The 20,568-nt window shown below is 34.4% G+C and overlaps 2 protein-coding genes across 2 annotated transcripts in view; both read right to left on the bottom strand.

The window, feature by feature from the left end:
- Positions 1-249: 249 nt before the first annotated feature.
- Positions 250-944, bottom strand: LOC149535518 (uncharacterized). Its single transcript, XM_089806154.1, has 3 exons — positions 615-944; positions 422-499; positions 250-339 (listed from the first exon to the last, which is right to left on the bottom strand). The coding sequence occupies exons 1-3, from the start codon at positions 927-929 to the stop codon at positions 250-252; spliced, it is 483 nt and encodes a 160-aa protein (XP_089662280.1). The 5' UTR covers positions 930-944.
- Positions 945-16,091: 15,147 nt separating this feature from the next.
- Positions 16,092-20,568, bottom strand: part of DEG8 (Trypsin family protein with PDZ domain-containing protein) — a 125,281-nt gene continuing 120,804 nt past the window's right edge. Inside the window, exons 11-13 of the mRNA XM_089803330.1 lie at positions 16,960-17,046; positions 16,717-16,824; positions 16,092-16,582 (exon numbers count right to left, since the gene is read on the bottom strand). Of these exons, the coding sequence (XP_089659456.1) occupies positions 16,454-16,582; positions 16,717-16,824; positions 16,960-17,046 (324 nt within the window). The 3' untranslated portion in view covers positions 16,092-16,453. The remainder of the gene's footprint in view (positions 16,583-16,716; positions 16,825-16,959; positions 17,047-20,568) is intronic.

Raw genomic sequence — 20,568 nt, 5'->3', positions numbered from 1 at the left:
CATTATTGTTACGGAAAAAATCACAGAAATTGTATAGAACAACAATCATACTTTCTTCTGCATCAATTAAAAAAATAAAAAATAAATGATACTTATACATACAATGGGGCTCTCTGTGCGAATGAAAATCCCTGATGATCTAGGACACCAAATCTGTACAGGCTCATCGCCAGTAGCCACACCCTATATACAATAAATAATGTAATTAAATGAGATTACCACAAAAATTTTACAAGAATGCATCAATATTTAATCAATTAGAAAACATCTAATTACCTTTCCTTTGTCAATGCATGCTGGCTCACCCCCCGCACTTTGTCCCCCTGGGGCAGGTGGTATCTGCAAGATAAAAGAAAGATTAGCAACCATATATGCTACAATATCAAATAGAAGAAAGAAATGCGAACACAACATAATGTACCGTAGATGTCTCAAGGCCAAATGAAATAGCCGAGAGTGTAGCATCATCTATCTGTCCGAGCTCCTCCTCGGTCATCAACTAAACATGAATGAAGATCACATACATGTAAAAGTCAGCATGGCTTAAAAATTAAAATTACTCTATTATAAAAATTAACTTTAAATCACATATGTCATAACAAAAAAATGTATACATGTACCGACACCGAAGGCGTCCATGCCTCTACATTCCCCTCCTCTCTCGCATCAAGGTCTGTAGCCTCTGCACGTGCGTCTGGTGTATCCTCGTCTAATACAAAATGATACTCAGGAAGATCACCTATGGGACCCAGGAAAATATTCTTGCATGTAATGCAAGTGTGAGGCACACAAACGTGTGATGAGCTAGCCGATGATGAACTGGCACCAACATCATCAACACGAGGAGGCAGGACTGACCTAGCCTGAGATATCATTAGGTTACTCAGCCTATGAATGGCTCTGATGGTTTGAGAGCTAGCCTTTGCCATAATATCTGGATGCTGCACTCGAGGAGGGGGGGAGATATCCTAGGGGGGACAAAAGTGCCAAGTTTCTTCCACTGGGAAGAGGGTCTATCCTGAGGAGCTCCTAGTCCTAAGCCTATGTTGGGCTTCATGCTCCAATAGTTCACTTTAAGTTTCAACACAAATTCTGCATATAATTTTCTAAGGAAATAAAATGGTATGTCTAAATTGCCATGTGGAGGGATATCAAAGACCATCCACCAATGGTCCCAAAAATTTGCACGTATGGCATCATTTGTGCACCATTTAATTGATAGTTTGGTTTTTTTTGTGTCAACTGGTATACCCATTTTTGGGTTAGCAAAAAGGCTTGCCAAATCGTCTTTGGTTATGTTGAGGGCCACGACCTCATCATAATCCAAACCATCATCAAACATCTAGTGCATTTCATCACACCAACAAAGAGCGGCATTTTGTTGGTTTGTAAGGGTTTCAATGTTATCCACTATGGTGTTTAACGTGGATAACATAGGAGCCAGTGCAGGTACATTATTGTATGTTCTATGCAAACCTCTCAACTCAGTGAGATTTTCATTTATCAAATCCTCGATTCGAGGAGGGTTTTGAGGAGGTAGAGGATCATTTGGTGGACGATTTTGTGGGGATACTGGATCGTTTGGTGGTGGGTTGCGAGGAATATTATTCCCTGCCTCAGTGTCATCATTTTGATCAGCCATTCCTATTGAATTGCAAAACGTAATATATATTAAAAAAAGTTCTAAATTTTAACCATTTTTGTCAAAAAAACCCTAGATTCAACTAAAACAAACAAAATCATGTTAAAATCTATTAAATTTAGGTTTAAAATGAGTCAGGGGGGGAAAAACATACTTGATATCTGATATCCGATTTGGTATCTGATATCCGATTTGCTATCTGATATCTGATCCGCGATGGCAATACTAGCCCAAATTCACGTAAAATAAGGGTCGTGCGTCTGTGATTTTGTTTAATCCAATCCACAGGTATCGAATATTCGATATGACAATATATATAATATATAATATATATTACATTTTATATATTTTTATATTATATTTTATATTTATTATACTAATTTACTATATATTATAATATAAAATATTATTATTATATTATATTATATATATATATATATTATATTACATTACTATATATTATAATATATGAAATATTATATTATATTATTATAATGTAATATGTTATTATAATATTATTATTATAGTATAATATTATACAATTATAATATAATAATATTATTATTATTATATTATAGTATAATAATTATTATAATAATATTATTATTATATTATAGTATAATATTATTATTATTATATTACAGTATAATAATAATTATAATAATATTATTATATTATAGTATAATAATTATTATAATAATAATATTATTATTATAATATGATAGTATGATATATTATTTAATATTATTATTATTATTTTATATCAATAATAATAATATATCATACTATTATATGATTTTAATTATTAGTCGGATATTGGATTTAAAATCGAATATCCGATATGATATCGGATATCCGATATGGCTCGGCTTAACCTTCCAGGTTTGGTTCCTGGATAGGTAAAAAAAAGTCAGAGCGGATTTCGAAGCGCTTTTAGGCGTCTTCAAACTCTCTTTTTTTCACATCGCCACTTTTTGGCACACCATGATCCTGCACATACCCAGGACTTTGTCCCATAACAAAAAATTATGCCAAAAATTGTTCACTTGGCATCCAAAGGCTCTAATGCTCAGCCTTCATAATGTTCTAAATTTTGTAACTCGACACTTACTGTTACTCGGCACCTAAATCACTCGTGTATAAACTGCTCAGCACTTGAGTGACTTGGCACAAACTATCTACTTGACACATACTAGTGCTCAGCACTAACTAGTCATATTACTTGGCTATACTATCCGGAAACTTATGCTCTACTTGCTTTGATCACTCGACTCACACTATTTGCTCAGCTCGCTTTGATCACTCGGCATGCACTATGCACTATAATTCTACTAGACAATGACTAAGTGTTTTGTTACTACTTTGTGAAAACCAAAATGAGATCAATAAAAAAAGGTTATGAGAGTTTTCTTGTAGAAAGCTAAGTTAATTCTAGTCAAACCATAGAATTCATTTTGGAAATTTGAGGTAAATGGATGCAATAAAGCTTAAATATTTCTCAATTAGGTTTTTTTAAAGAAAGATCATTATATTGATTTACTAAATTACATGTCTATATTAGTTGTATAGTTGCATGGAGACTTGGGACTATATATATAGAATGTGTAAATATAAGATATTTTGATTTAAGAGAATATAAATATAATATTTTCATATTAAATAAAAAATTATTTATACTATTATGCACATTTGTGAAAGTAAATCATGTGTGTGTATGTTTTAAGGAAAAGATTGTGTTTAAAGAATATTATATGTGTGTGTGTGTGTGTATGTGTTAGTTTTAACGAAAATATTGTATGTACATACAGATACATAGATGCGTACATACATATACATATACATTCATACATATATATATATATATATATATACACACACATACATACACATGTATATGTGTACATATACATATATATTTATGCACATGTATGTATATATATATGTGTGCGTGTGTGTGTGTGTGTGTGTATATATATATATATGCATGCATATATGTGTGTATTTTTAAATGTGTACATGTATATATGTGTGTGTGTATATACATACATACATGTACACATATATGTATATATCCATATGTGTGTGTGTGTGTGTGTGTGTGTGTGTGTGTGTGTGTGTGTGTGTGTGTATATATATAGAATGTTTGAATATAAGATATTTTAATTTAAGAGAATATAAATATATTATTTTCATATATAAATAAATTTTTATTTATATTATAGATATACATGTTTGTGAAAATAAATCATATGTGTGTGTGTTTTAAGGAAAAGATTGTGTTTGAGAAATTTTATATTAAAGAAAAGATTGTCTTCACAAAATTATTATTATAATATATATATACACACATAAATACATACATATATATACATACGTGAATACATATACATATTCAAATACATACATATACATATAAACATATATACATATACACATAAACATATATACATACATATACATATATATACACATGTATATATACACATGCATATACATATATATGCACATGTATGTATGTATGTATATTGGTTGGAGAGGGTTGCTTTCTGTTAACCCCTTACCCACCCCCCCTCCCCCGAGTCTTTTCCCCCTCCATATATGTGTGTGTGTGTGTGTGTGTGTGTGCGCGCGCACATGTATGTATGTATATTGGTTGGAGACGGTTGCTTTCTGTTAACCCCCCACCCCCGAGTCTTTTCCCCCTCCTTTGTATATATATATATATAATGTGTGTGTGTTTGTGTGTATACATATGTATGTGTGTGTGTGTGTGCATGCATACATGTACACATACATGTGTATCTATACATATGTATGTATGTATGTACATGTATAGATAGATAGATATGTATACATAGATATATATTTATATATAGATGGTGAGGGCACGACCCAAGACAAAAATGAACACAACAAGAAAAGGGGAATATTATTATCAGAAGTGATATGCTATTACATCCAGTACAACAAAAATAGACTCCACGACATGACCTATGGGCTTACAATGTTATCAGATTCTAGAGAAAACCCTTCTCACAGTACCTTCTCCCAAACTCCACCAAAAACTGTCTTTACAATGCCAGAAATATCCTTAAGTAGGTTTAGGGTTAGGAATACATTTTAGAATATGCCATTTGGCATCCACTACCAAAATAGAAGGTTCTAAAAAATACGTCAAAAGTTAGTGTGAAATTAGAAGAATTCAGAAATGGTAGTCCAACTTCCAAGAGGCATAACTTTTGATCTAAGACTCTGATTGATGAACCGTTTACATTTTTGGAAAGCTCTCCAAGTGCTCTATAGCCCTACAGACCAACTTTTCTCATCCCCCATTTTTTGGTCCCGTGCAAGGCCATTTAGTGCCTCAAACCTGACTTTGAAGTGCTCTTAGGAGGTCTCTAGGCAACTTAAAACTGTAATAACTTTCAAACCATAAGGTCTTTTGACCTAATTCTTTTTTTGGAGTGCTTTAAATTACAAGTATAATCATCCCTCCAACTTACACCAACTCATTATAATTATGGCTCAATTACAAAATAACCTATTTTCTACATTGGCACGTATCCCAAGGTGCTCAAAAACTCTAACCTAGAAAACCAATAGTGGAGCTATGAGAGTTGGAATCTTTATTTGACCCAAATGGGTATCTAGAAATGAAAACACCTTAAACAGAAACTAGCACTAAGAATTTTTTTGGGTGATATAGAATTCACCTTACACCATTGGATGCTCCTGCATCAAACACCCAAGGTAGATTGAAAAGTGACCCTGTCATTTTATAGCTGGTAGACGAAAACCCAAATGGGAAACCTCTGTTGTGGATATCCAAGTTGAGTCTTCTATCGGTTATCCTTTCCACTTCACCAGGTATTCTTCATACTATCTATTTTTGGTACTCCAGCCCATACGACTATCCAGAATTTCTTCAATCTCTTCTTTCGCAGAAGTAGGAATTAGACATGGCTCCAGCATCAACTCCTCATCTGCACCATATCATGATATTCTGTTAAGTCTACAATACTGAAAATAGGACAAATGTGAATCCCATCTGGCAGCTCCACCTCATATGCATTCCCTGAATCATGTTTCTTCAAAATTTTGCTAGGGCCAAATTTCTTCATCTTCAGCTTGTTGTAGGTACCCACTAGAAAGTGTTCCTTCCTCAAATATACCATAACCTAATCTCCAACTTGGAACTCCTTATGTCTCCTCTTTTGATTTTTCCTAGCCTTATATAGTAGGTTAATCTTGGTAATATGTGCTCACACCTCCTCATGTAGGTTCTTGACATGTTCAGCAAAGTCTTCTGCCTCAGCACTTCTCCTCTCCCCTTGCTCCATCTTCCTCAGCTCTGGTGTAGTCCTTGGACTACTCCCATACACAATTTGGAATGGTGATCTACTAGTACTCCTATTTACAGAATTATTGTAAGCAAATTCTGCTTGTGGTAGAATCAAATCCCATCCCTTGGGTATATCTCCTACTAAACACCTCAACAAATTGCCCAGAATCCTATTCACTACTTCTGTTTGTCCATCGGTCTACGGATGATGTGCAGAACTAAACTTCAATTTTGTCTTCAACTTCTTCCACAAAGTCCTCTAGAAATACCCCACAAATTCAATATCTCTATCAGAAACAATACTTTTTGGTAGACATGTAACCTCGCCACCTTTCTGAAAGACAAATTTGCAATATGTATTGCATCATGAGTCTTGTGGCATGGAATGAAGTGTGTCATCTTGGAGAACCTATCAACCACCACAAATACTGAGTCATTACCCCTTTGTGTCCTTGGCAATCCAAGAACAAAATCCATACTTATGCCCTTCCAAGGCTTCAATGGAACAGGCCATGGTTGATAGAGTCCAGTATTTTGACTGAATCCTTTGGCTATTTAACAAACTTGACTACTCTGCACAAACTTCTTCACATCCTATGACAATTGAGGCCAAAAATAATGCTCTCTAATAATGGCAATGGTCTTATCTCAACCAAAGTGTCCTGCCATCCCTCCACTATGCTTCTCCTTGATCAAGTTCTCCCTCGTGGAACTCCTTGGAATACACAATTGACTTCCCTTGAACAACATACCACCTGAATCATGTAATCTAGCCACCTGGTCCTATCTAGAGTAATAGGTTCTTTACAAGCCTTCCAAGCCTCTGCAAAGTCAGGATCCTTAGGGTACAGATTCTTGAGTTCATCAAACCCAACCACTTCAACCTGCATTACTGTCAGCAACAACTATCTCCTACTTAATGCATTTGCAACCCTATTAGACCTTTCACTTCTATGTTTTAAGACAAATGTATAGCTTTGCATGAACTCTACCCATTTTAAATGTCTCTAATTCAATTTTCCTTGGCTATTTAGGTATTGCAATGCTTGGTGATCAGTATACAAGACAAATTCCTTTGGCAACAAATAATGCCTCCATTTCTTTAAGGCTTGAACTATTGCATAGAACTCCTGATCATAAACAGAATACTTCTTTGTATCATTCAATTTTTCACTAAAATAGGCAATAGGCTTACCTTCTTGGCTCAACACAACCCCAATCGCACTGCCACTAGCATCACAATCCACTTGGAATAATTTGTTGAAATTAGGAAGTGCCAATACAAGTTGTTGTGTCACCTTCTTCTTCAGCATTTCAAAACTCCTTGCGGCTCTTGTAGTCCACTTGAACTCTTTTCTCTCCCCCCTCATTGTTTCAATTAAGGGTGCACATATAGTACTGAAATTCCTAATGAACTTCCTGTAAAAACTAGCCAAACCATGGAATGACCTTACCTCAGCGGCAGACCTTGGAGTAGGCCATTCCAAGATGATCTTCATCTTCTCTGGGTCCATTTTGAGACCTTCAGTTGATACAACAAACCCCAAATAGAATAATTCCCTTTTGACAAAGCTGCACTTCTTCAAATTAATCAACAATTTCTCTTCCCTCAACCTTTCAAGGACACTACGAATGTGCAATAAATGTTCATCCAAAGACTTACTAAAAATAAAAATATCATCCAAATAGACAATAACAAATTTTCCCAAAAATTTCTTTAGTACCTCATTCATAAGCCACATGAAGGTGCTTGGCGCATTGGTTAGTCCAAAGGGCATGACTAACCATTCATATAGACCCCCCTTGGTCTTGAATGTAGTCTTCCACTCATTTCCCTCTTGTATTTGTATCTAGTGATAGCCACTCTTGAGATCTATCTTTGTGAAATACTGAGCTCCACTCAAACAGTCCATAAGATCTGATGCAGGAGCATCTTGCATCCAAAATAAAGGGGAGACATGTGTTGAATGTAAAATTTAAAATTTAAACAAAAAAAAAAATTGGAGGAGAGAGAAAAGTGGCAAAAATTAGAGGAGAAATAATTTAAAAAAATTATAAAAAAGGAAAAAGGAGAAAAAAAAGAAAAAGAAAAGAGGAATTTCTATTTTCAAGGTGCGTAGGTGGCGTAAATAGAAAAATAAAAAAAATAGTTGTCATTCCATTAATCGAGGTGTGTAGGTGGAAATTCTAGAAGGTTTTGGATAAATCATGTATTTAATATTTGTTGGGTGCTTAGTTGTATTTGGGTGGGAATTTAATATTTATTTGAAGGTAGTTGTATTTACCTTTTATCCCACATTGGTTGTGTTTGTAATGTCTTGGATTAGAAATGCCTATTTAAGCAAGGCTTATTATCATTTGTAATGAAGTTCGGAAAATAGAAGCTCTTCAAGTGTAAGCTCTTGTAGTGAATTTTCAAGTATTAATGGATGCTTTATGAAGCATTTTTATCATCTCTATCTTCATATTGTTTCATTCTTGATTGTGAGTGGGTAGAGTGGTGTGGCCCTCCATCAAGATCATCCATTCTTGGAAAAGGAAAGTGATAATTGATAGTTAATCTATTTATAGCTCGAGAGTCTATACACATTCTCCACTCTCCATCATTCTTTGCTGCCAGCACTGCAAGTACTGCACATGGACTCAAGCTCTCTCAAATCAAACCTTTCCTCAACAACTCCTTAAGTTGTCTAGTTAGCTCCTCAATCTCAGTAGGAGTCATCCTATGAGCAACCTTGTTAGGAAAACTAGCTCCAGGGACTAAATCTATTTGATGACTGATTTTCCTTACTGGCAGCAACCCTTGTGGAACATTATCAAAGATGACATCTCCATACTCAATAGACTTGAAACTTCAAGTGGAACTTCACTACTACCTTCCTTATCTTTTCAAGGAATTAAAGCATAACATCTATGTTGATGTTTCATGCCATCCAAAAAAATTATTCCATCAACAAGACATACCCTAGCACTACTAAATACCTTTTCACCCTCCTTTATCAAGGGCTTCAATTTGTGGCAAACTCCATCCTTTGTCAGAGAGTATTTATTTGCATGACCATCATTTATAGCATGCCTATCAAACTGCCATGGCCTTCCCAACAATAAATGGCAGAAATCCATTGGAATGATGTCACAGAGAGCCTCATCATGGTAACTCCCAATCTTGAACTTTACCACACATCGCTCACTAACCAAGACCTTATGATCATCCTACACCCAAGCAATCCAATAGGGTTGGGGGTGTTTCTCCCTCTTAAGCTTTAGCTTTGAGACCATCTCCTCTGATACCAAGTCGTCGATGCTTCCACCATCAACAATCACATCACAACATTTACCCTCACACTTGCACCTGGTACGAAACAAACTCCTCCTTTGTCCAGTTTCAGTCTCACTGCTCAATAAGACCCTTTCATTAACTAGAACCTCTCCTCTTTCTGCATCTTCTAAATGTGATGATTGTGCATCATCATCCACATGGGCAACGCTTGCTTGATCATCAGCTCTCCTATCTGTCCTTCCTTGGCGTTGAGGGCATTCGAAGGCACAATGACCTTCTTCATTATAATGAAAACAGGTACCATGGAAGCCTCCTCTTCCTGAACCTTGTCCATGTCCTCTACCTCTTCCTCTCTGATCTCCAAAGTTTTGATCATGGGAGTGGTTGAAACCCTCGTTCCTATGATTTTGGCTAGTACCCACATCTTCATTTTTCTTCTAGTTCTCATTTCGGCCTCCAAATGACTTGTTACCACCCCTTCCTCCTTGACTGCACCCTCTTTGTCTTTCATCAAACTTTTTGTTTATCTTCTCCTCAACTCGCAAGGCAAATTGGTATGCCTCTTCAATGCTAGTCATTCTAACCAAACTTAACTCCTCCTGAATGCTAGGTCTTAACCCACTAAGGTAACGGGCAACCTTCTCCTTGTTTGCTTCAGCATGCCTTGCCCTAATAAGGACTCAATAAATTTCCTTTGTGTATTCCTGGATAGATTTTCCCACTTGCTTTAACGCTTGCATCTTTTTGAACAAATCAAGCTTGTAATCAATAGGAATGCACTGCTTATTTAGTATGTTGACCATGCTATCCCATCTTGTGATTTTCTCCTTTCCTCTTCTATTTCTTTCCAACTGAATCTCTTACCACCAAATTTTGGCATGGCCTTTCATTTTTCCCTTCACAAACTTAACCCTATTAGGGTCCCCAATATCCTCATACTCAAAATATTCCTACAGCTCATTGATCCAGTCGATCAACTCATTCGGGTTTAGATTTCCCAAAAACATGCTGACGTCAATTTTAAGTCTTTTTCCAAGCTTGGTAATGGCCCTAAAAAGCCTCTCCTCCGCCTAGTTTAGGACTTCTCTATCTACTTCCCCTTCCTGCCCAATATTTCCTTCTTCTTCATTTTCTTCCTCACTTTCATCACCTACGGCAACATTCATCCCTCTATGGATCTCCCCCTGCAATACCTGGACTTGTCTCTAAAGGGCTCTAACCTCAGGAGTAACAACTCCAACCCTTCCACCACACTCCCTTCATGGAGGCATCTTCTTGTATCAAAACCCACAACCACACAGTTCTCGTACAAACTGCTTCATAGTCGACGCTCTGTCTACACACTCAGGAAAACCTGCTCTGATACTACTTGATGGGGGCACAACCCAAGACAAAAAATGGAGACAATAGGAAAAGGGGAATATTATTATTAGAAGTGATATGCTATTGCATCCAGTACAAAAAAAATAGACTCCATGACATGCCCTATGGGCTTACAATGTTATCAAATTCTAGAGAAAACCCTTCTCACAATACCTTCTCCCAAACTCCACCAAAAACTACATTTACAATGCCAGAAATATCCTTAAGTAAACCAAATTAGGTTTAGGATTAGGAATACATTTTAGAATATGCCATTTGGCATCCACCACCAAAATAGAAGGTTCTAGAAAACACGTCAGAAGTCGGTGTGAAATTAGAAAAATCCAGAAATGGTAGTCCAACTTTCAGGGGGCATAACTTTTGATCTGAGACTCTGATTGACGAACCATTTACATTTATGGAAAGCTCTCCAAGCGCTCTATAGCCCTATGGACCAACTTTGCTTGTCCCCAATTTTTTAAGCCCACACAAGTCCATTTAGTGCCTCAAATCTAACTTTGAAGTACTCTTAGGAGGTCTCCAGGGAACTTAAAATTGCAATAACTTTCGAACCGTAAGGCCTTTTGACCTGATTCTTTTTTTGGAGTGCTTTAAATAGCAAGTATAATCATCCCTCCAACTTACACCCTCTAACTCATTATAATTATGGGTCAATTACAAAATAACCTATTTTCTACATTGGCACGTATCCCAAGGTGCTCAAAAACTCTAACCCAAAAAATCAATAGTGGAGCTATGAGAGTTGGAATCTTTATTTGACCCAAATGGGTATCCAAAAATGAAAACACTTTAAACAAAAACTAACACTAAGCATATTTTTGGGTGATATAGGGTTGCCCTTACACCACTAGATGCTCCTGCACATGTGTGTGTGTGTGTGTGTGTGTGTGTGTGTGTGTGTGTGTGTGTGTGTGTGTGTTTGTGTGTGTGTGTGTGTGTGTGTGTGTGTGTGTGTGTGTGTGTGTGTCTTCTTTGATAAATAAATATATTGATTGTGCATTACATGCATGACTCTTGACACCATTATAGAAGGATTTTTAGCCTTTGTTTCATGAAGTTAAATAATAATACTAGCAATCAAACCTTAGTGTGCAATGGGTATGTCGAAGAAGTTCTATTAAGAAAAAAAAATGTCTCCTTTAATACAATTGTGTGACTAATTAAATCATACAAATAGATATAGATAGTGGTAAATTTTAAATATATGTAGATAAATGAAAATTATGTAATGGAGGAGTTTAAGAAAGCTAATAAAGGAACATTATGAATCTAAAATAAACATAAGATTTTCATGGTTTGATCTATTAGATCATAATATATAACTCATATACCATTACCACCTTACAATCTTATAAGGTTAGATTACCTCTCCAATAATATTTCCCCTCTCTTATGATGTGTCACTCCATTTGTTCAATACACACGAATAACACCAAAGCATCAATCCATGATGTAAACATAATAAAAATTCAAGTCTAACATTCTCTTATCTCAATGCTTTCATAAATAAAGCTACATAATTCCTTAAAATTAAAATAATGCACATGCATAGTTGTGCTTAATTTACCATAACTTGATCTCATATTGGATTGATCACATTAGTGGATGCTACTTTGTATCAAATTCCTATAATACTCATGTTCAGACACAAAAAATATATTATATTAGTATAATTATACTCACAAATGTGTCTCTCTGTGTGCGCGCATGCATGCATGTGCTTGTGTGTGTGTGTGTGGGCATGTGTGCACCCGTGGGCGCGGGCGCACATGTGTGTGTGTGTGTGTGTGCGTGCGTGCATGCGTGTGTGTGCATGTGTCTGTGTGTGTGTGTGCGCGTGTGCGTGCGTGATTATACATAAAATAGTGTTATTTTGTAAGATTTTTTTTAGAGTAAATAAATGCAATTTTATGATGACAAGCAACTTGCAAGATTCACAAGGAAACACAATTTTACAATGCCTCTACAATAGTTTAAACATGGCAACCATAACCAAAATGCATGGGTCGAAAAAGGCAAAATAGACAATTTAGATCAGAACTAATGATTTTTTAGGATAAGGAAAAAGTTGATTTAGGTATTTTCTTTTTTGCATTGTTGATGGAATAGCTAAATGGGAGAGAGAGAGAGAGAGAGAGAGAGAGAGAGAGAGAGAGAGAGAGAGAGAGAGAGAGAGTTGTTGTAGGAACATCTCAGACATGTAAGCCAATTGTGGAAGCATAGTAAAGGTTGGTGTTACTATTTGAAGAAATGTATCAACAAAGTGAGGTCTCATTAAATTTGATAGAGTAGGGTATTGTATCTATGCAATTGGCATGTGTATTAATTCTGCAATCTTCTCCACATCTTCCTATTCATGCTAAATGCAAGATTGAAATAGGCTAAATACATACATCAAACATATATAACTAAGGATATTTTATCATGTAATATATTTACATATGCCTTACTAGGGAAACGTGCAAAGTGTTGAATCATAGACCATGCCTTATAATTGTTTGACAGAATGTTTTAAAGAGATGCAATCTAAATGTAAACTATGATCAAATAAATTTGTTGAAAAGGATTTAGAAATTGGCAAGAAAATGGAAGTTACAAAGCTAAATTGGAAACCTAGCCAACATCCTTCCAAGACATAGAGAACCAATTCTAAAGAAAGGAACATGGATGCAAACATAGTTGTATGGTGGTTTTCTTGAGTTTTAATCATTGATTAGAGTATTCTAAAATATTTAACAAGTTAATTTAATTCTGAAATTTAAAATTTCAATACTTATTAAATCTTTAATTATATCTACAAAATAATTTATTTTAATTTTAGAATTACAAATTTACTACATAAATGTATATATAAAAATTTTAAATATATTATATAGATAATTGATTTTCATAAGTAATATTTTTCCTATTGTTAAACTAATTTTAAATAATACTTAAAATTTAGTATAATTTTGAAATACAATGAAATGTATTTATATTGGTTATAATGGGTTATTTAAATACAAGACGCTGCTTACTTTAGTTAATTTAGAATGATCAAATGGATTAGTAGTTAGTGTCTTTATAGTAAGCATTATTGCATTATTGGTAATCATTTTTGTTGGCATTGCAAGTATTCACACTGTTTGGATAGGGTACCCTATGCCCCCAAGCGCCCTATAGCCCTACTATCTAGTAAGTTCATTGGCACTCAACTAATAAAGATAAGACAATTGATGTGTAGAAAATAGTCGAGACTTGCTATAGAAAATATCTCCTACTTATCACTATATCATTAATTTTCAATAAAATAAAAATATTAGATAAAAATAAATACAGAATCTTCCCCAAGATTATTGTTAGAAGTTATTGAAGTCATTGGTGATTTATTGAGAAACTATTCAAAATGTTCCTTAACTATTAATGGAAGCCAACTACAAACTTGTGCTTGTGTTTGTGTAAATATAGATATTTCAAAGCATGCCAAGTGGGTTATTATACTAAAATTGCATTCAATAATTATAATTTCGTGTTAGATTTTGAGTATCTAACTTTGAGATGTTTTAAGTGTTGTAAAATTGGTCATATTACAAAGAATTATTGGAAAGTTGGTAGTAATGTAAGTGAAGTTTTGCAAGCATGCATCCAAGACTATCCATACCTAACCAAACATGACTTTATCTTGTCCTGGCAATTATTTAAATAAATATTTATTATTTATATATATATTCTACCCTTCACATTTACCTTTGACTTTAATCATATTTATATTTATTTACCAATGTCTAATTTTACCCGTAAAATATTCGAATTTAACTAATTAATTAATTAGCCCATTTAAGCTAATTAATCTCCACCACAATTATCTCTCAATCCTTATTCATTTAATTTTTTGTTATTTAATTCATTCGCATAAATCACTATCCAAACTAGCCATCATGTGACAAGTTTTCTGACATATCTAACCAACATTTTTTCTAAACTCATTTGAACTCAAACATTAGTCAAAAGTCTAACTAACTTTTAATTTATTTTACCACATATGATACTTGTCTCATGACAACTTTGATCCAAAATCCTAACCCTCGTTCAATTCTAGCCATCTATTAACCAATATATCTTGGCCCTTGGTTTTATTATTTGGAATTCTATAAATTAGATACATCTTCCATTTGGCATTGTGTTATATTATTGAATTTTCTATCCAAACTACATTATGATATCTCCAACATATCCTTGTTCCATGTATTTGACCATTTATTGTATTAATTCTATAAGCACACTCTTAATTTTATAAGAAACTGCATTTCTACATCAAAGGAGCAAATGAAGTAGAGCTAGGGTACATTCCACTTTAGCTCATGATGAAGATAGAAAAGGGTTTTAAGTGAAGGTGTTATCTATGTATTGCATTTGTCTTCCATTTCTTATTTTCTTATCTTCATTTTCATACATCATGTGGGACTCACATTCCCATCTATTTGATTTTGAATGTTTTTTTTAACCCAGTCTGTAAAAGTGAATTTAAATTTTGCCATGCAAACAAACCATTTCAAGACTAACTTGTTTAAAGGGAAATCTTAAAATAAAGCCCTTGGATTTTAAAAAAATTTACCAATAACTTTTGAATGGATTAAAAAAATAAAGAAATTATTTTCTAATGTAGTTCTTTCTTTTTCTTTTTTTCTTTTTTTTTTTCTTTTTTCTTTATTAGAAAGATGGTTTAATTCTTGGTACATCATAAAGTACATAGATACATCCAAATAATCATTTTTTAGTCCCAAATTACATTTTTTACTTCCTTCTAGGCCATTCCTCGGCTTTCCCTTCTTTTGTCTTCGATCAAGGTATGTATATAATCTAAGCACTACATCTTGTACTTATGTTAACAATAAAGTTCTGAAACATCAATAGAAAGAACATAGAAACAAAATGTTAAAGTGATAAAAGCATTTTTTTAAACAAAAATAAAATATACATTTAAACCATCGAAAAATACATCTAATAGAAAGCATATCTTAAGCGGCATGATTATCAATTTGTTACACAAAAGGTGTTTTGCCAGCTTAATTAAATAAGAATACAACAGTAATAGACTTAAATTACTCTAAAATGCAGTGCTTTCTTATTGATTATTTAATTATGAAAATTAATTGTTTCTAAAATATTTGCATTTCTAATTTACATAATATTAAGACTAATTTATCAAATCCTTTAGGTTGAGGGGTTTCAAATTAGTTAGCTATGCCTACATATATGCTAGCACCCATAATAGTTTGCCTAATTGTCATTTCCTTTTTCTTTATTTTAGCCCTCGACCACGACTTGGGTCTACCTTGGGCACTAACATATTTATATATATTAAAGACAACTAGCGATGACAAACTTATTAATCTTTGAGTATGTTAACTTGGGAGAACTCGGTGAGAATGCCAAGATCAGTAGTTACTCCCGTATAGACTTGGTTTTGGATGAGATTTTACTTCAGCATTATGAACAGCTTGTTTGCATTTTACAATTGGGAGTAAGTCCAAGAAGGGGTTGAAACATTAAACTTCTACACAGAGACCTCAAAATGGTTAAAACAAATTATGGATCACGTACAAGTCTAGCTCCCGGAAATGGGAGAAGTTTAAAAACCAACAAATGGTTGTGCCAAATAGCTCGATCGGGGATACTAAATTGACTAATTTTGTAAGAGCTTATAAAGCAGACAATAAATTGAATAATCATTATAATTGTGATTACTCGACTGTACAAGACGGTGCACTTATATATCACCGTAATTGTTGTTCTTTGAATAAGATATTCATTTGTCCACCGAATTTCATATCCTGCTCTCTTCCAATGTTAATGGTATTTCTACCATGCCAGTGTTTCGTTTAACTTTCAGTACCACGTTATCTCCCACACTATAATCCTCCAAGACCTTAGAAAGTTCTGTAGCATTTTTAATCTGCTTCATTCAAAATGCAAAATATACAAGGTTGGTTATCACGATTAAATGTCATTTTAATTGCTTGGAATACTTAATAGAAGTGAAAAAACAAGGACAAATGGAAGATACGGGTGTTGAATTGACAGTCATACAGGTGAATTCCCGACTCCAATAATTACATCGCCAAGAATTATGTTGCCAGTAAATCCTCTCTTTGTTGGAATCAACCCTACGTTTGCTGCAGCACTTTCCCCTGGAACCTTTAATAGATCCCACAGATCACATGTCATTTATATGTTTCAAACCGAGCAAAATAAAGATGTAAATGGTCCATGGTGGCTTCTTGATTGTCTAATCACTCTTCTTATATTAATCATAGTCAAGAAAACTATTACCGATAATATAAGAGCCCCGGTTCTGACATTTAATTGATTTGCAATCGCATCTGGAGCTATCTCTATATTTAAACCTGGACGGACTACCTGGCCATCAATGTATTTCCACAATTAGTATCTACTGATACATTACAAAGCATGTTATAGTGACTTGCAATAGTATACCAAACCCTTTATGAATGAACATTGGATTATAGAACTTCAAATATATAAATTCTAAGAATTTTGTCTTCAAGTTTTGTAAATCTTGCAGTCATTCAAATTCTGATATTTGGTAATATGTTGATATCATCAAGGAATGTGCGGCATCGTAGAAAATGTAACATTTCATGAGAGAGACTATATGTAGAACTCTTCTTATGCACAATTACAATAGAGTGTTATACAAGTTTTATAGTCTTCTTTGTGCTAAGTAATCGTATTACATCAAATAATTACAGCATGGACGAAAAGCCCACCCTATGTATCACCACTACTAATGATCAAAGTCTACCTCCACGTTCTTTATGAGCTCCAACCCTTTGTGAAACCTCCCATCTGTGCTACCATATTTAGGTTCCAAGTCCACCCAATGTTTAACCTTAACCAACAAATTAGGGGCAAATGATACAGCGTGACTTTTAACACCACAAACCCAAATTCACATTCTCACCAGCAGGGCACCTTATATAGCCTTAAGGATATCTTGAGAGGGTTATATTTGTTTGGATGGTAATATTTGCACTAGTATTTAACCTCATGGGAGCGCCCTTTTTTGTGATTAGCTGTCATATATCTTTAAAATCTCGACATTTGATTTAAATGATTACTTTGTAGTTGTCAAATTATAAATATTACACAGCAACGTAGAAGTCGCTAAAAGTAACTGTGACCCGTGTAAGTTGTGTAAGAGTTGCTAAGATTGAAAAACCGTGAGAAAAGGGAATTCGCTATGGACTTCAAGAAAATCAGGGAGGCTCTTTGGTCAGCGATGACACATGAGAAATCTTTCCTAAAGATGAGTTAGTCCAAAATGGTATATACTCTAAATTGATGAAGGAAGATATGTGATGCTTCAAATTCATTTCTAATTTCATTGTACTTTATGGGGCCACACGATTTTGTGCATGATTCGGATGCATAAACTTGCTCATAGTTTTAGCACATGGATTTAAAAACCATTTATGGTTTCTAACTTTCTGTTTATGGGCTTGGCTTTATATATTGGGTTCTTAGGATAATGGAGATTGAGACGGATTGGTCATCTTGCAAGAGTAATCCAACTAGAATTTATCCAAATACAGTTGTTGATTGTGTAGAGAATACACTCTAATATTGTATAGTAAGCATGGTATTGGTGGTTATTGAATAATGCACTGAGACTCCTTTGTTGTCGGAAATATTGCATCATAGGATGATGCATAAAATAATTATTTGTTAGGTTTGTCATAGTTCATTAAACAGGTTAGTATAATGGTGGTACAAATGTGTTGAGATAAAAAAAACTCAATAATTTAGGAAAGTTATTTGAGGAGTTCCCTATTTGCAGCTTCTTTAGTCCCTGATTAGATTTTCTCATATGGTATCAGAGCCAAGATGAAGCGTTGGCGAAATTGTAGAGAAAGCCTGGCATTTTGAAATCCTCTTTCATTGTATAAACTGCCCAGCATTGCACAACAGCATGGAAACGGAGGGATTCAAGCCAGAATACAGACACACCACCATATGATGCTCAGCTCAATATGCAAACTCTTTTACTGTTAGAACACTTAATAGAGAACAAAATTATCCCCAAAATCAGATCACTGTTAGAAGTAGAACAGTTTCAAAAATAATTTACTGTCATTGTTATACCTGATTGGTTTCTTGGATGAGCAAGAAACAGGATTGTATTTCACAGAGTACAGCAGAAGCAGAATATGTAGCAGCAGCAAATAATTGTAATCAGATAATTTGATGAAGCAAATGCTGAAGGATATTGGAATTGAGTTTCCTAAGCTATTATCATACAATGTGACACACAAGTACAGTGAGTATGTCAACGAATCCAGTTCTAGATTCAAACACAAAGCTCATTTCAATTAAGTATCACTTTTTGAAAGAAAAGGTAGCAGAGAAAGAGATCAGATTGGAATATGTTAGCACAAAGGAACAGAGAGCAGACATATTTACAAAACCTTTGGCTAAAGATACATTTGAGTATTTGAGAGGCATGCTTGGGGTTGTGCCCCAACCTTCTTCAGAATAGTTGATGCAAAGAATGCAGCAGTCGAGTATGGTCATGATGCTTCTCCTATGGGGGAGTCTTTGTGCTTGAGCTGAGTCATTGAGGACTCTTGGTATTGGTATTTAACAATGTTTTTGGACACTTTGTTGAGAGCTCAAACAAATTGTTTTGTAAATGATTGAACTGACATAATGATACCTTTGTCATTGATGTCAATGGGGGAGAGTACTACATTAAAAACATTATTTTGATATATGCTCGATAGGAGAGAAAGAGTAATCCTTATGGGGGATAGTTACATATTGATTGATATCAATGGGGTAGAGAGTATTGATGTTTCTGTATAGGGGAGATTAACACCTTGGTGCATACTAATTATTTGATATACTGTATGGTTGTGATCAGAACATGAAAAACTTTTTACAACATATCTGAGTTTGAGATGTATGTTTGCAATCATGGGCAGCATGAATGAAAGGAGAAAAGGCAGATAAGAAAGAAACATATTTTGGTATTCTATGTTTCCATCAATGCCAAAGGAGGAGATTGTTAATCATGAATGTTTGATGCAGTTGTATGGGGAGTTTAGCAGTGTGTTAGAGATATGATTGAGTGCTTATGTGTTGCATTCATATAGTGTTTTTCGTTGATGTCAACATATACATTGTTCTGTAAAGATTAGCAGAGTTGTAGAGGAAGAGGCATTTGACGCAGTCAGTGTATTATGAGTTGGGTTCCCGCACTCAGGGAGATATTCAAAAATGTCTATAGATGCTATGTCTATGAGCACAAACAAAAATGTGAAAATATGTCAAATTTATGCAATGTTTTATGGAGAGAGTTTGTGGAAAGTGGGTACTGGTAAATCAGTTGTATCTTTTAACAGAGATGGAATTTGGTTCAATGAGCATAGAAGATGGTCAAAGACATGTTCAAGATGCTATGTTCAAGATGGCGAAATCATATATGCAGTTTGAGACCACTTATGAAGTCTATTCAGCATGTTGTTTCTAATGTGCCATTTGTTGATAAAATCATTATGGGAAGCATTAATTGTAATGTAACATGTATTGTTATATCCTACTGATGTCCTATATTATTCACTGTAAATTGGGAAATCCTTAAGGCCGACTCATTACTTATTTTAGGACTTGGTATAAAGGAAAGGTCGTTTCCTTGGTTGTAAGTGTGGTATCATTTGGATCAGTGTGATCATTGTGTTTTGCAAACTTTGGATGCAAATTATGTTTGATCAGAGCAGAGATTGATGTTAAGGATGTACTGTGAGCTTCAAAGGAATTGTATAGGCAAAGAAGTTGTTGTTTAGTCAGTTCAAAATATGGATATGTTATCCTGAAAATTGTTTAGCAAAGACAGTCTGAGACTATTTGAAGAGTGGGTTC

Source organism: Cupressus sempervirens, chromosome 10 (genome assembly GCF_028749045.1).
Source record: "Cupressus sempervirens isolate cs-2001-9-10 chromosome 10, ASM2874904v1, whole genome shotgun sequence".
Lineage (NCBI taxonomy): Eukaryota > Viridiplantae > Streptophyta > Pinopsida > Cupressales > Cupressaceae > Cupressus > Cupressus sempervirens.
This window is presented reverse-complemented; position numbering and strand designations above follow the sequence as displayed.